This window comes from Trichoplusia ni, chromosome 6 (genome assembly GCF_003590095.1).
Source record: "Trichoplusia ni isolate ovarian cell line Hi5 chromosome 6, tn1, whole genome shotgun sequence".
Classification (NCBI taxonomy): domain Eukaryota; kingdom Metazoa; phylum Arthropoda; class Insecta; order Lepidoptera; family Noctuidae; genus Trichoplusia; species Trichoplusia ni.
In genome coordinates this window covers 9,975,358-9,989,038 of record NC_039483.1, presented here as the reverse complement: position 1 = coordinate 9,989,038, position 13,681 = coordinate 9,975,358, and the positions used below count along the sequence as shown (strand labels likewise).

At 34.9% G+C, this 13,681-nt stretch overlaps 2 protein-coding genes across 2 annotated transcripts in view; one reads left to right on the top strand and one right to left on the bottom strand.

Moving 5' to 3' along the window:
- The window catches only part of LOC113494844 (monocarboxylate transporter 10-like), a 32,499-nt gene extending 20,257 nt beyond the window's left edge, over positions 1–12,242 (bottom strand). Inside the window, exon 1 of the mRNA XM_026873344.1 lies at positions 11,871–12,242. The gene's annotated coding sequence lies outside the window, so the exon portion shown is untranslated. The remainder of the gene's footprint in view (positions 1–11,870) is intronic.
- Positions 12,243–12,547: 305 nt separating this feature from the next.
- Positions 12,548–13,613, top strand: LOC113494845 (baculoviral IAP repeat-containing protein 5). The gene is made up of 2 exons (XM_026873347.1): positions 12,548–12,935; positions 13,371–13,613. Exons 1-2 carry the CDS (start codon positions 12,645–12,647, stop codon positions 13,497–13,499), a joined length of 420 nt encoding a protein of 139 aa, XP_026729148.1. The 5' UTR covers positions 12,548–12,644; the 3' UTR covers positions 13,500–13,613.
- The last annotated feature ends 68 nt before the right edge of the window (positions 13,614–13,681 follow it).

Sequence of the window (13,681 nt, the reverse complement as noted above, 5' to 3'; positions counted from 1 at the left end):
GACGTCAGAGTGTACATAGTAATGTTTGTATGGACTGTGAATTACTACGATAAAATAAATAATATCGGGATATTTATCGAGTAATGGTAATTGGTGGTTGGCGCTCTTTGGGGGAGGCCTACGTTCAGCAGTGGACGGCGATAGGCTGAGATGATGATGATGATGATGATGATGAATGGTAATTGGGTTTGGTTGGTGTATTCTGAAGATTACATTTAGCCTAAAACGAGGTGATAATCAATATCAATACTGGCAACAACAAAATTATTAAAACTCTACAACTTTTCTTGCAACAAAAGGCCTTAAATTAATATTGACGTGGTAAAAGAACATATTTAATTTACAGACTAATGAAGTTACATTTACGTCGATATTAAAATGATTCAATATAGTTCTTGGTTTAAGTTCATTAATAATAAAACAGGGAACAATGGGCGTTAATTACTCATTCTTTTCATTCAATTTCATGCTCCACTGAACTGTCTAGATGAAAATAGTCGTTTTTAGTTATTTTCTTTCTCTTAAACGTGGCTAGCGGTAGTGGTATATTATTTAATTAAGAACGTAATTATAATAGTGAGATAATTGTTTAGATCTTACTACATATGAAGGGTTTTCCTCGACATTTTGCATATTCTTTATATTATTTGTCGTATCTATAACGGAGTATTTGGTACGAAGTATTTGGTTTTCTAAGTCCGAGACACTGTTATGGCTTCGCATGGGTCGATGTTGTCCATCGCTAACGTTTAACCGCTTCATTCAACTTTGATGGCGTTTACCTACGTAAGTATGACTATATTTACGTACGTAGATTTCATGCATAGTTTAGTCAAACTATGCATTAACTATGCATGAAATCTTCAGTCTAGTCGACTCACCGCTAAGCAATCAGTGCTCGAACAATTATTTTCGGTATATGTGATATGAGGTCCAGACGAGGTCGTCGGACTTGGCGGGATGCAGTCTGAACTAAACGTGCTTTAATATTAAGGGTACAAATTACAGCTGTTACGAGAAACTTCAACGAGTATAAACGGTTTTTTTTGCAAATTAATTGAGTTCTTGGAAAAGTTTTACAAATAAAATTCAATTTGTTCGTAAGTACTATTCTTAAGTGGCAAAAGCAATAATATCCCGGCGGGTTAGTGGTCGATATGCGATTATTCTTTGCAAATTGGAAACTACTTCAGTAGATAGAAGAAAATATCTTCAAACATCTGAATTACAGTATACATACAATAACGCACGTTTATCAAAAAAAAACATGGTTATATGTAACGACATTAAGCCAGTACTTAAATAACTTAGGAAAAAGTCTTACTATGTCGAGATATAAATCTGATAAAATATATACATATAATATAAATCGTTAAGCACGATACCAGAATGTTTACATAATTATTGTACGTCACGCGCTGATACTGAAAACAATGTTCAAATACCAGGCTACTGTTATATTCATGCAAACAAAAGACGATCCTGTGGGCTCATCCCGAATTCTTTTAACATTCCAAACGAGAACCTTGTCCTTTTATTCGACCGGGAACTTCGTCTAAAGTCATGTCAATAAACTTGACGAGACCCAAGGATTGAAACGAACACTAAGTTTAGTTACGAATCCCTCCTGAGAATGTTACTGACGCACCACGAATATAGCCGAGAATAAATAACCAAATCATGCAATAACATCCCCGAACATAGTGGATGTGAATATTTTATTGGCGGGAATCTGAACTGCTCTTGGGCATAGCGGTGAGGGTTATCGACACATGCCGTCAAGACAATTGACATACAACGCACGTGTGACCTTCAGAAGGACGAGTAAATCGCAGACCCATGCCCTATCATAAAAGTCTCTCGGCTCGACTCTGAATTACCTCTTTCAGACTTGATTAATGTTATTCTTCGGTGAAATTCATAAATTCTATAGAGTATTAATTTTATACAGCCATTACTTTTTAGGCACATTGATGTATTTACGGTCATTTCAAAGAAATTTGTAAACAAGAAAATGATAAGTAAATTAGTTCGCAAACAAAAACATATTTAGGCAGGTACACAAGTGGAAAGCTGACTGTATTGAGCGCGATTATGTAGTACAGACCTAAACAAACAATATGCTCGGTTTATGAGCCTCAAGATTATGTTGGCAAATTTTTAAATTGACATAAACAGGCTATTGTGCGTCAGCCGCAACGAGAAAATGAGTTCTGAAAGCTCGTGTTACGCTAGTCCACTATTTCCCTGATGGATAAACAGATTTGTTCAGATTACGCTGACGACAATAAGGCTAATGTAACAAATGTAGCAATTTCATAGTTACTGCGGGTAAGTAGGTCCCAAAATAGAGTAAAGGTCCGCTGACAATATCAGCTCGCACTTCGGAATATTAGCATAATGCGTCCTTCTTACAACGTAATCATACGTCAAGGGGTAATTGACGAACGAGCTTTCAAAAGTAAGTCTCCGCTCCCCCTGAGGGCCATTATGTGAAGGTCAAGGGCATCGAGCTCAAGGACAATTTTAAACATATTTTCGCTTTAGTTCTGACCCCTCATAGGTTTTTAGAACAAACTTATGTTGAGAATATCGTAAAATATGTATTTATGCAACTCATTTGTGTTTAATTGTTCCGAGTAAAAGCATCATTTTGTTCACAATGGTTTCAGCAGTAACACGTTTAATAGAATTAACTATATGTATTATTTTGTTGAAAAATAAATCTATACTAATATATAAAGCTGAAGAGCTTGTTTGTTTATTTGTTTGTCTGAACGCGCTAATCTCAGGAACTACTGGTCCAAATTGAAAAAATCTTTTTGTGTTGAATAGAGCATTCACCCCATTACGGTGCGACTAATAGGAGCGAAGATACAATGGAAAATTTGGAAAAAACAGGGCAGGTATAAATCATAACTTATATCTTCTAACCACGCGGACGAAGTCGCGGGCAACAGCTAGTACGAACATATTATGTTTAAAGTGTTTAAACTATGAAAACTTATTAAAATAGCCGAGATGTACAATCCATCGTAAATAAAAAATATAAGAGGACACTATAAATAAGCAAGCACAGGAAACTAACGTAAAAATGTCAAAACCCCGAGACTTTATTGTTTCAGCTATGTATCGATAAAATGTCAGGCCTAATCGACCGCGAAAACATCGATTCTTTTATGATAACGTCATGTATTCTTTTACATACATTTGCCGCCGAACGACTCCACAAATTTTCCGCCTCAATTCCAGACAAAAAAGGTTGGAAAATGTAAAGAATTAATGTCGCAATAACTCAGCGAGGCAGAGCATGATTAAAGAAGCTGTTATCTCTGGGTACTTGCCTTAAAGGATATTTAATCGTGGTTGGGAGAGAATGATTTATTCCAATTATTTCATGAAGAAAATCTTATAACGAGGGCTGAGATGATTGAGAGGATAATTAAGTTGGACCGTCTACTTTTTGTTTAGACACCAGCGAGAATACGATCCTTAAGGAACCATAACGAGATCCAGAAACCATTCAATATATCAATTGCAAAGAAAATTAACCTTATTCGCAAATTGTGAACAATAAAACAACAGCTGTTGATAACAATTAACTAATTGGATTGATTAAAGAGTTTAAATCAAACGAAGAAACGTTCAAAATGTCGCTAACCGTGAGCAAATTGCACAAATTACAAAGACAACAACGTTAAATGTATAAATAATACGAACACAATAAAACCTACTTGGTATTGTGTGCTTTATATAACAAAGAGACTTTGGGGCGGCTATCGACTACACGTGTACCGTTTATAAACAAACTAAACAGACTTATTGTACACGGTGACTGTACAGATGCACGTATTACAAAACACACCTTTAATTATCTATTTTATTGCACACCAAATAGAGTTTATAATGGCGTGGTTAGCACGTAGTTTAAAATGACGGTATGGACCTTATCGGATTATGCAATGGCGTGACGAGTATACGCAGCTAGTATATGGTGAACTGGGAGGTCAGCAATACTTTATGAGTTTTCTAAAAATGTTTTTTTACTGATATATTATTTACAATTTTTATTATTATAATAGAAATCGATACCTAGGATTACGAAAAGTTTCAATTAACATATTTACGAATTTCTTAAAGATCATGAAATTATAGTATACAAACAGAAGTGCTATAACAGGAAACAATAAAATTAAATAAAATTGGAACTTACACGAGCCAGTAACGATTCCAATTAATTGGCATTCTTAATTAACAATCGAGTATAATGGAAACGATTCCGGACAAATGCAAATGGACGACCAGTGCCCTGAGCCGTGTCACTCTGGCAATTGAATACCCCATCCTATTTCAGATGCATATAAATTGGTTTAAGAATTATGGAACTACTAAATGGATTAGCAAATGGGCTGGCTCAAGACAGTCAAGACACCCGGTATTCCGATTAGATTGAGGTCAGACGGCTATTTTAAACGCTGTGGAACTGTTCACTGTCAAATTGTGGTGATAGGGAGACGGTTAAGTTTATTACTTGTTGTGTTTATCATCCTTTAGGTATTATAAGGCGAAAATAAACCATCGATATTTTTAAACACCAGTAACTTTCTCATAAAAACACAATGAACGGAACCATGTCATATTTACAACAAACCGAAATGAATTTACGTCTCCTCTATTTGAAGCGACAAGTAAAGATTTAAGCATGAATTTTCATACTAAACAGGGCTGGTGACATAAGAAATAAAGTCTAGAAAGTTGTGTAGACGCACTTTCGTAATCATGAAGACTACTAGATCACTGTTATCTAAGTTTCTCTGTCGACACGATAGAGAAAACTTTCACTTGTTTGAATACTATTAACGAGTGTTTTTCCACGGTTCAAACATTTTCCTAATTTAATGTCCCTTATTTATTTTTTAAATAATAGTGTCGTGGATGGTTTTAGAAATATTAAAAGTAAAAGTTCAATATGGGAATTCTTTACAAAACCGCCTCAATCAAAGCAAAAATGATGGATCAAAGCAAATATTGGATGAAGTGTAGCAAACGATGTGTGGCTATCCGCTCAAATGCACAAACAACTCGATACAAACAGTACCATTCAAATAAAGGTACTAGGAAACAGCTGGACTGACCCACATACATAGTCAGACACTGCTAAACACGTGATCGATGTAAATACAAATATCACGGGTAAAATGTACATATGTCCACAAACACGTCGGAATTCATTTAACTCTGAGTTTCATGCAAATCTATGAATATAAACGAAATCGTTCAAACAATGGAATAAATTCCACGCCAATCTAGAAGCAAACAAATCAGTATTGGCGGGCACGCATCGTCCGATCGCAAGGCGATTACCTTTTTAACAGTATTAATTTGTAACAATATTGATACTAATTTAAATTAGCTACTACTATTCTGACTATTCATGGGATAAGAAATTAATGATATGACCGTTCATATTACAGTTTAGGAACATTTAACACAACACGTATGTATAATAAATTATCTCAATTCTGGAAATAGTATAAAATATGGCACACACATAATCCCCTGGAGTAACGGTGCCAAAACCTAAACTCATATATGAACGGATAATAACGATACCCAACAGTCGTTACTTATGGAAGTATTTCACAACTCCAGTTGGTTACCAGCTTATGTAGGCTAACCGTAATAATGATGAATGAACACACGCACAGATGAGGATCCTACTGGAAAATATATAATATTTTTTACCTGTGTATCTTAAATACCACCCCGCAAAATATTTAGCGCAACAATGAGATCATATGACATTCACATCAAAAGCCGTAACATGTAAAATAGTTTGTCAGTTTACCAATACCACGTATCGCCCTTCAATTAGCAGAATGATCGATACAAATAAAATAAAACAACGACCCAGATCCTCGCCAACCCAAACCGAGCTATCACCAAAAACCTTGATTAAACTTAGTAGTTCGCAGAAAAAGAACATAAACAACGCTTCAACAAGACGGATCTACTGATATACTTGTAATATGTAAATCAGTACGTGGTATATCACTCCTCGAGGACTGCGAAATAGGTCATGTAAGTCAATTGCCAGTCATTACGATCAATTGATTGATTGCCACAGGACATGTTTACCTTGTAAACAATCTGTTAGTTGGCCAGGCCTACTTGATAATTAAATAGAATTCCTTTGACTGGGACTTCAGATAAATGTCGGGACGAACTTGGATACTAAAAAGTTGAATAGTGTTGCTGGCTGTGTGCTAATTGAATAAACTTATTAATTTTCATGCCTTTCGACTCCCCTGTAGTTGAAAATGTTATCAAGTTTATAGATGCTTATCCAAATTTTATAAGTTAAATTGACTTTGATTGATTAACGTGTGGGCAGATGGAGGCGCATTATAAAATCTGACAAGATATGGCTCATAATTCTTCGGTTGTAATTTCCAAAAACTTGGAAACTAGTTAAGGCTCGTTGAACCCGAGATGAGCCGCAGTGCGGCTGCCGCATCGATCGCCAGGTCTATCCCTGCTATCCCGGAAACCACCGCTAAACATGGACCTTTTGCCTTTAAACCTGGCTGAACATGGACCTACGCGAAAATGTTGCAAGATTAATGAAGCTAGGAAATGAAACAATGCCAGAGCATCTTATCTTCCAATTCTCGGTATTGGTCTCTTTACCAAGTCACATTTTGTAACGTCTGGTTCAAGGAACATGTATTTTCACATTGACTAATTTTTAATCAATGCTTTTATATAAATATCTAAGAAAGATTCTATAAGCACAGGCAAATCTCGCAACATATAATTGTTAAAAGATGACAATGGCGATGACAGTCTGTTTAGGCTATTCAATACTAAGAGCAATTCCTTCCGATTCCCTTTTTCGGATGGCTACCAAATGGATAATCGTCAATGAAACAAGTTTAAACAACTTATTACTATCCTTCTCTACGACTAAGCAAACACAATAATCGTGATGTTTCAATTTCTTTAATTTTTTCTTATAAAGGACAATATTTGTTCAGACACTTGACAAGTCCGTAGTGGCTGTCATTAACTAATTAGCTTTAATTCAACTAGTTACTTACTCGTGATGTTGTAATGACAACCAGTTACCATGAAATACAAACATTACCAGCGAACGTGACATTGAGCATTTTTCATTGTTTTTCCAACCATAATCAAGTGACGACAATCGTTTTATGACAAAGCATGGTTGAAATCATGTACTTGAAAATGATTGGGAAAAAATTATGACTTGACGTTGTTGACGTTTCTAACATAAATGCATATTTACGTTTCTATACCCGAAGATACAGAGGCAAATGTCAGAAATGAGCCTGAAACAAGTTACATTAGACTGTTTTATAATCGAAATGTGATAAAACAATACAATACACATACAGTACGAAAAAGGTAGTAAACTTAACAACCGGAATTAGATTTTGAAAACAACAGCTTCATTGTGAATAACAAAAAGATGTGTACAATAGACTAAGGGCCGATTTCTCAATCATCAGTTAACTTTTATCTGCGGAATAAATATGGCCGTTTGACATATTTTCTATACAAAAACTGTCAAAACGTCAAACATATTCGTCGAATAAAAGTTATCTGGCGATTGAAAAATCGGACCTAACTCCGATAAACAATATGGATATCTACCTGTTTACAAATGGGATGTTGGGTGTCAACATTTAACAGTGCAAATTAAACCAAATGGCCTTGTAGCTAGAATAATAGATACACTAGCAGTAGATTTACTGGAACATAAACTAAATATGCATAAAGCAATTCTGTAACTGGAGTGCGTTACAGAGCAAATGTCATTTCATTTCCTTTTCATGGCACTCATCCCATTGGGATATTTGTAGAAACTTTACTGTCGGCCCATAAAAATAAATCAAGCTTGTTGTCGCCAGCAAAGCGCTGATTTATGCCAAATAGAGGGAGATTTGGAGGTCATGGTAGGATTTCTGCCCTTGTATCAAGTACCTACATTGACTAAATCAGTCGGGACTCCCTGCGGTTTGTAAAACGTTTATGGGAACCCCCCGAAGATTGCATGTTTAATGCTAACGCATTACAAAAATCTCCTTCAAATCATATTCGAACCCATCAAACCCTAGTTCTTAATAATAATCACAATTCCCTCCTGCGAATAAGCTATACCGATCCCGCAGTGCCGGCAAAGGCAAGGATGAAACCGGGGAGAAACTCGGTGAAGGCCGAAATATTCCCATGAAAGTTACATGTTGTTCACGAAAGTGTTAAGACAAAAAGGAAACTACATAAAGTAGTATCCGTCAATCCTACCCGTTTCTTCAAAAAGGTTTGTGGTAACTGCTCAAACTACAGATTGCCGAAGCATCATGTGAGAACAAACTCACAGTAGATTTATCTTTAAATATGATTTAGGTGAGATTCGACCTTACGCAAGACTTCTCACTCGTTATATAAATAACTTCTACTGCAGCCGTACTTCAAAGACGATAATGAAGAGGTAAGATTTTATTTCACGATTATCTTGAGACATAATTATTTAAAAATATGTAGAAACTATGTAGTTTTGAGTTTCAACCGAATAACAGCGATATTTATGCGTGCATAATATGGCAGTATGACTAGTTTCATATATAAAACAAAAGTATCGGCCTGGTCTATTTTTACATTTCGCACACTTAATTAAACAGTTATATGAGAAACACCCATACATGAATGAAACACATTTAGACGATAAACTAGTTAATAATTTAATATTCCTAAATTCCAATTTTGGTAACGTAAACAAGATTTACAAAATACGTCATTCAAGTGATTCCAGTTTATAATTTTAACAAAATTAAAATTTTGAACGGTTTTTTTGTTCGTTCCAGTTTTTTTAATGATTTAGCGACGACATTCGCCGTAACGGCCATTGGCCTTCGCTATTAGTAAACAGTGTCGTGTAACGTGCTACCCGCTCCACACGTGATCCGCTTGGCATAATGGGGAGAAATACGAACGCCATCATTGTTCGCATGCTGTTGCCGTGTTCAATGACAAATTACAACACCTATGTTAACAAAGATAAGATTTTTTTTATTTTAACTGATTCTCTTAGCAGGTATTTGCTTCGTGAATCGTAAGAAAGTCATATCATGTTTAGATAATGATGGTGACTAAGAAAATTATACACTTAGAACAGATTAAATATATCTCTTATCTTATTCTAGTCAGTCTACGGTTCAGTAGACTACCTACGGTCGGGTATCCACAATTTCGTCACTTGATCTTTAACCGGCCAAAAATAATTTGTTTTCAACTCATTTGATTATTAAGTTTAAACACCCTTGATCGATATAGGCAGTTTTTAATCAAATACCATTCATATGTATTCTCTGATAAGTTAGTGTACATTACAAGGTATACTTAAATTAGGCCCATAGTGCAATTGCAAACGTGTTTTTCCATAAAACTGTAAGTAGGTACCACCCTAAAGTTTTATACTTTAACTAAAGCCTATAATCAGTTGACAGTAAATATGATTAATTAAAATCCACAAGATTAAATAGATTCGAGATACGTAGACAAGTGTACGCATGCTAGAATTGCGACTATTTATTCCTTATTAGAAAACGGTACCTAATATATATTCTACCTTGTAATAAAAATGCCAGGAATTTATTAAAAGCGTAGCTACCCAGATACCTTCAATAAAACATCGCTCAAGTTCTTCAAGAGCATTTAGGAATATAAAACAGCTGTCAACGGCCAGATAAGTGTCTGAAGCTCCAAATACTATTGAAATTGAAAATTACTCGAAGTAGTGCTATTTCGGTCGAGTCGAGAAAATTCCCGCGCTAAATTCGTTCTGTCAGCGTACCGCTTCTTGCAATTTGACGGTAAGGTTATTACAAGATGACGTCAAATGCTGTATTTGTTATTAAAAGTTACAAAAAATGCGTAAAAATATTCGCGTCGTGTAAACTCGTCACGCGTATTTACATCACGTCGTTTGTCGGTGTCCCGGCTCTTAGACGAAACGAAAACAAACTCTAAAACGTACGAATTCAATTATTTGTTGGATGAGGGAATCAAAACGAGAGCCAAATGCGCATTTTGCAGTTGATTACATCCAAATATTCAAACCATTCTAAAATTAAAATCGATGTTTTTTTATTCTACTGTTTGTAGCGATTGATATTTTTATGAATGCCATACGGTTTTTCCCTTAGATGATTAGGTAAAGATAATACCTTCATACCACAGTATTTAAATAAACGAATGTCTCGCATTTCTCTTGTATAATCCTGACGCATTTATATTATTAAAACATTAGGATGACGTTATAGATCGTAGACGTGATTGATCTAGAAATAGGCAAACTTCGCAAAAAGACGTTGTTCTACTTCTTGATCTCTCGATAGGCTTTGTTACGTTATTTTTAAGTAAAAAGTACTTAAAAGTATGACCAGACAACTGTTACCTACTAAGTAATTGCAAGCTACCCACACATAAGGGCTGATAACAGTTTATTTCTAAGCGGGCCAAAGAGATAAAGTTATTTATAAATTAATTGCATATTCATCAAGTGTGCTGGCCGCACAGTTATAAATACATCACTCTTAAATAGCATAGATAACAACTTACATTGTTTTTGATGAGAAAATGTCAACTTGCCGACTGAGTAGTTAGAAGAAAAAAATATTGAGTATAGTTTTCCTACACTTTTATCCCAAGGTACAATCAACTTTAATAAGATTCAAAGCTTAATTTTTTTTCAATACTTTCAATTTAATTTGCCCTTGATTTACCCAATGCCTTGATAAGTTTGTTCCTAAAATAATTTGACGTCTGTTTCAGGATGCCGCTGAAGAACATTTTTGTTCTGAAACTATTTTCTGGAAGGCTATTTCTGCAGCTATTATACAAATCTTTACTTCTAAGCAGTAAAGTAAAAGTATCCTATTGATTTATAATTTTGATAAACATTAGTGTATACAGTATGATGTCAATAAAAATAAAAGGAGTGTGTGTATATTTTCTGTGTCTGAATCTAATTACCAATTCTATAAAAATATAATTATATTTGTTTTTAGGTCCTTCTATTTTCTTTCATATTTACTATACTGCTCTTTATAAAAAGAAGATTGATTAAAATAAATGCCTGATACTCAACTTTTATTTGCTTTTTCACAGTGTAAGTATATGCTCATGCACATGTTTAGCTTTAGACAGAGAATTGACAAATCTTACCATACCCCACCACTAAGTTATATTTTGTTTTATTAGGTAATAAAATTAGTTCAGAATTAACATTAAAAACTAAATTTAAGACCACTATGAAAAGGAATAGTTTACCAATACTGCATGGACAATAACACATACATCCCTGTTATAATTCCCACAGCTGGGCACAGACCCTCTAAAGAGAAGTAAAAATTCTTCTTATTTCGATTTATTTTACCTGCATTATGGTCAGCAAAAGTAATTGTTCGTATTAATCAGCTGACCATACCCAAATGTCCCAAATTGTTTAAGGCCATACATTAGACATGCTCCATCTGTTTCACATGGCACCACTTTTTAGGGTTAAGTCTATTAATAATGCACGAAATTATGAATGAAACCCTCTATAAGGAAGTTATTACTTTCAATGCATACATTTTAAGAGAAAACCCAGTGTTTCATTCATCATTTTTAATTTAGTATGGAGGTATTTTAAGCTTTGTCTTCAAAGGATTTCTGAGAGAAACTAGTAATATTAAAAAACATATTATATGAAGGCCATGTACGACAAACTTGATTAAAATGTATGCATGGGTAGTTTCACGATTACCTACTTTTAACAATTTTTAAATTAAATATTTACTTACCAAAATGCTTTATTCGACTGGACGATGCTAGAAAACAGCTCGGACCATTTCAATAGTCGCGTAAAATCACAAAACACTAAACGAAAACAAATGAAAGTCGATAATTGATAGAAACAACAAAAGATAGTTAAATGTTAGGCACTTGGTTTCGTTTCTGTTCGCTCAAGCGGTACTGCCTGAAGCTGAACTACTTTTGTTTTAACTAATAAGTTTCACGATACAACGTTGAATTAAAAACGTTGTGTATTTGATTTATAATTAACTTTTTAATAGCTTCAGTGCTTAATGTTGCAAAACCTATTATCCAAAAATCCTGATTTAAAAACTCGGACGAGCGATTCTAGAGAATGGAAATGAAATAAATAAAGGACTAAGGACGGAAGAAGAATCGTATTCGAAATTTATCGATGCTTTAGGCGAGAGCTATAGTATCGATTAAAAAATAGTCCTGAATACAGCATCGACTAAAATAGAAATGATCTTTTAAACTTGATTTTGTTTTTATTGATAATTAGGTGTAACTTATTCATATAATTTGGCAAACAAGAATACGTTAATCTCGTTAAAGCAATAAATTAGAATTAAAATTTATTTTATTGAAGTTCTGTACACAGCCGAGAATGACGAGAATGTCTTCCGAAAAATATACGTTTCGTTTAGTCACTGGTTTTTGACAGCTACTTAGCGTATTTATTTTTGTTTTTGAATTTCAAAGCCATAACCGAATAGCTGGTTTCAATACTTTATTCTCCTATTTACGAAATAATTTAAATAATGGCGAGAGTTGCACTCGATAGTCCACCTTTATTTTTAGTAGAAGAAAGAATAAAAACCTTCAAGAACTGGCCCTATAGTGACAAAAATAAGTGTAATGTCCGAAACATGGCTGAAGCAGGTTTTTACTCAGTAGCGACGGGTACTGAAGATGCTGATGCCGCTAAATGTTTTCTCTGCGGCAAGGAATTGGATGGTTGGGAAGCCAGTGACGATCCGTGGGCCGAACATAAAAGTCATGCTGCTAAATGTGCATTTGTTCAGTTGGGAAAGAAAGAAGACGACCTACTTGTGAGTATTCTGTATTATGGAGCACAATCTACCAAAAAACCAGCCTTTATCTTTATTCCACGGGGTGTAAGGGCCACTGACACCCCGCGCGAAAATATTGTGGCGTCCACTTGAGGGAAGCAATATCAAGTGTTAGTTATTGCTGTCCCCAAGTAAAAATATATTAAGAATTTCATCTTTCTTTTAGCATTACGTTTGCCGGTGGAAGTATTCCACCTCTAGCGTAGAGCACAGTTCTGAGGGTTTGCGCCAGGGGAGGGACTCCAACTTCAGACCTTGCGCCCCCCAGAATTTTTCGGCCTGGGCCATCGCCCCATCACGCCCTCCCCTAACGCCGGCACTGAACTCAATAGGCTACTCTGTAAAATTGTAAATAAATTTGCCTAGGCTACTTTATTACTGACTTGATTTATAACTCTTGTTTTTTACTTTCAGCTTTCAGAATTTTTGTCTGTAATCAAGCAGTACATGGTAAATGAAACTAAGCGTATTGCGGAGGTGGCCAAAGATCAAATCGATGAGAAGGCAAAGGCTGTCAGACGACGATGCTTAGGGAGGAAATGACAGTGTAGTTTTAAAATTATGTTGTGTGATGTGTAAATGAATTATGATTTAGATATTATTGAATTTTGTGACTGCTTGTATGAAAATGTATTGAATAAAGTGTTAATGCCTTAATTTGTGATATTTATTTTATGCAATTTCATATAATTTTGACAACACACCCAGTGGTCACATATTTGTTA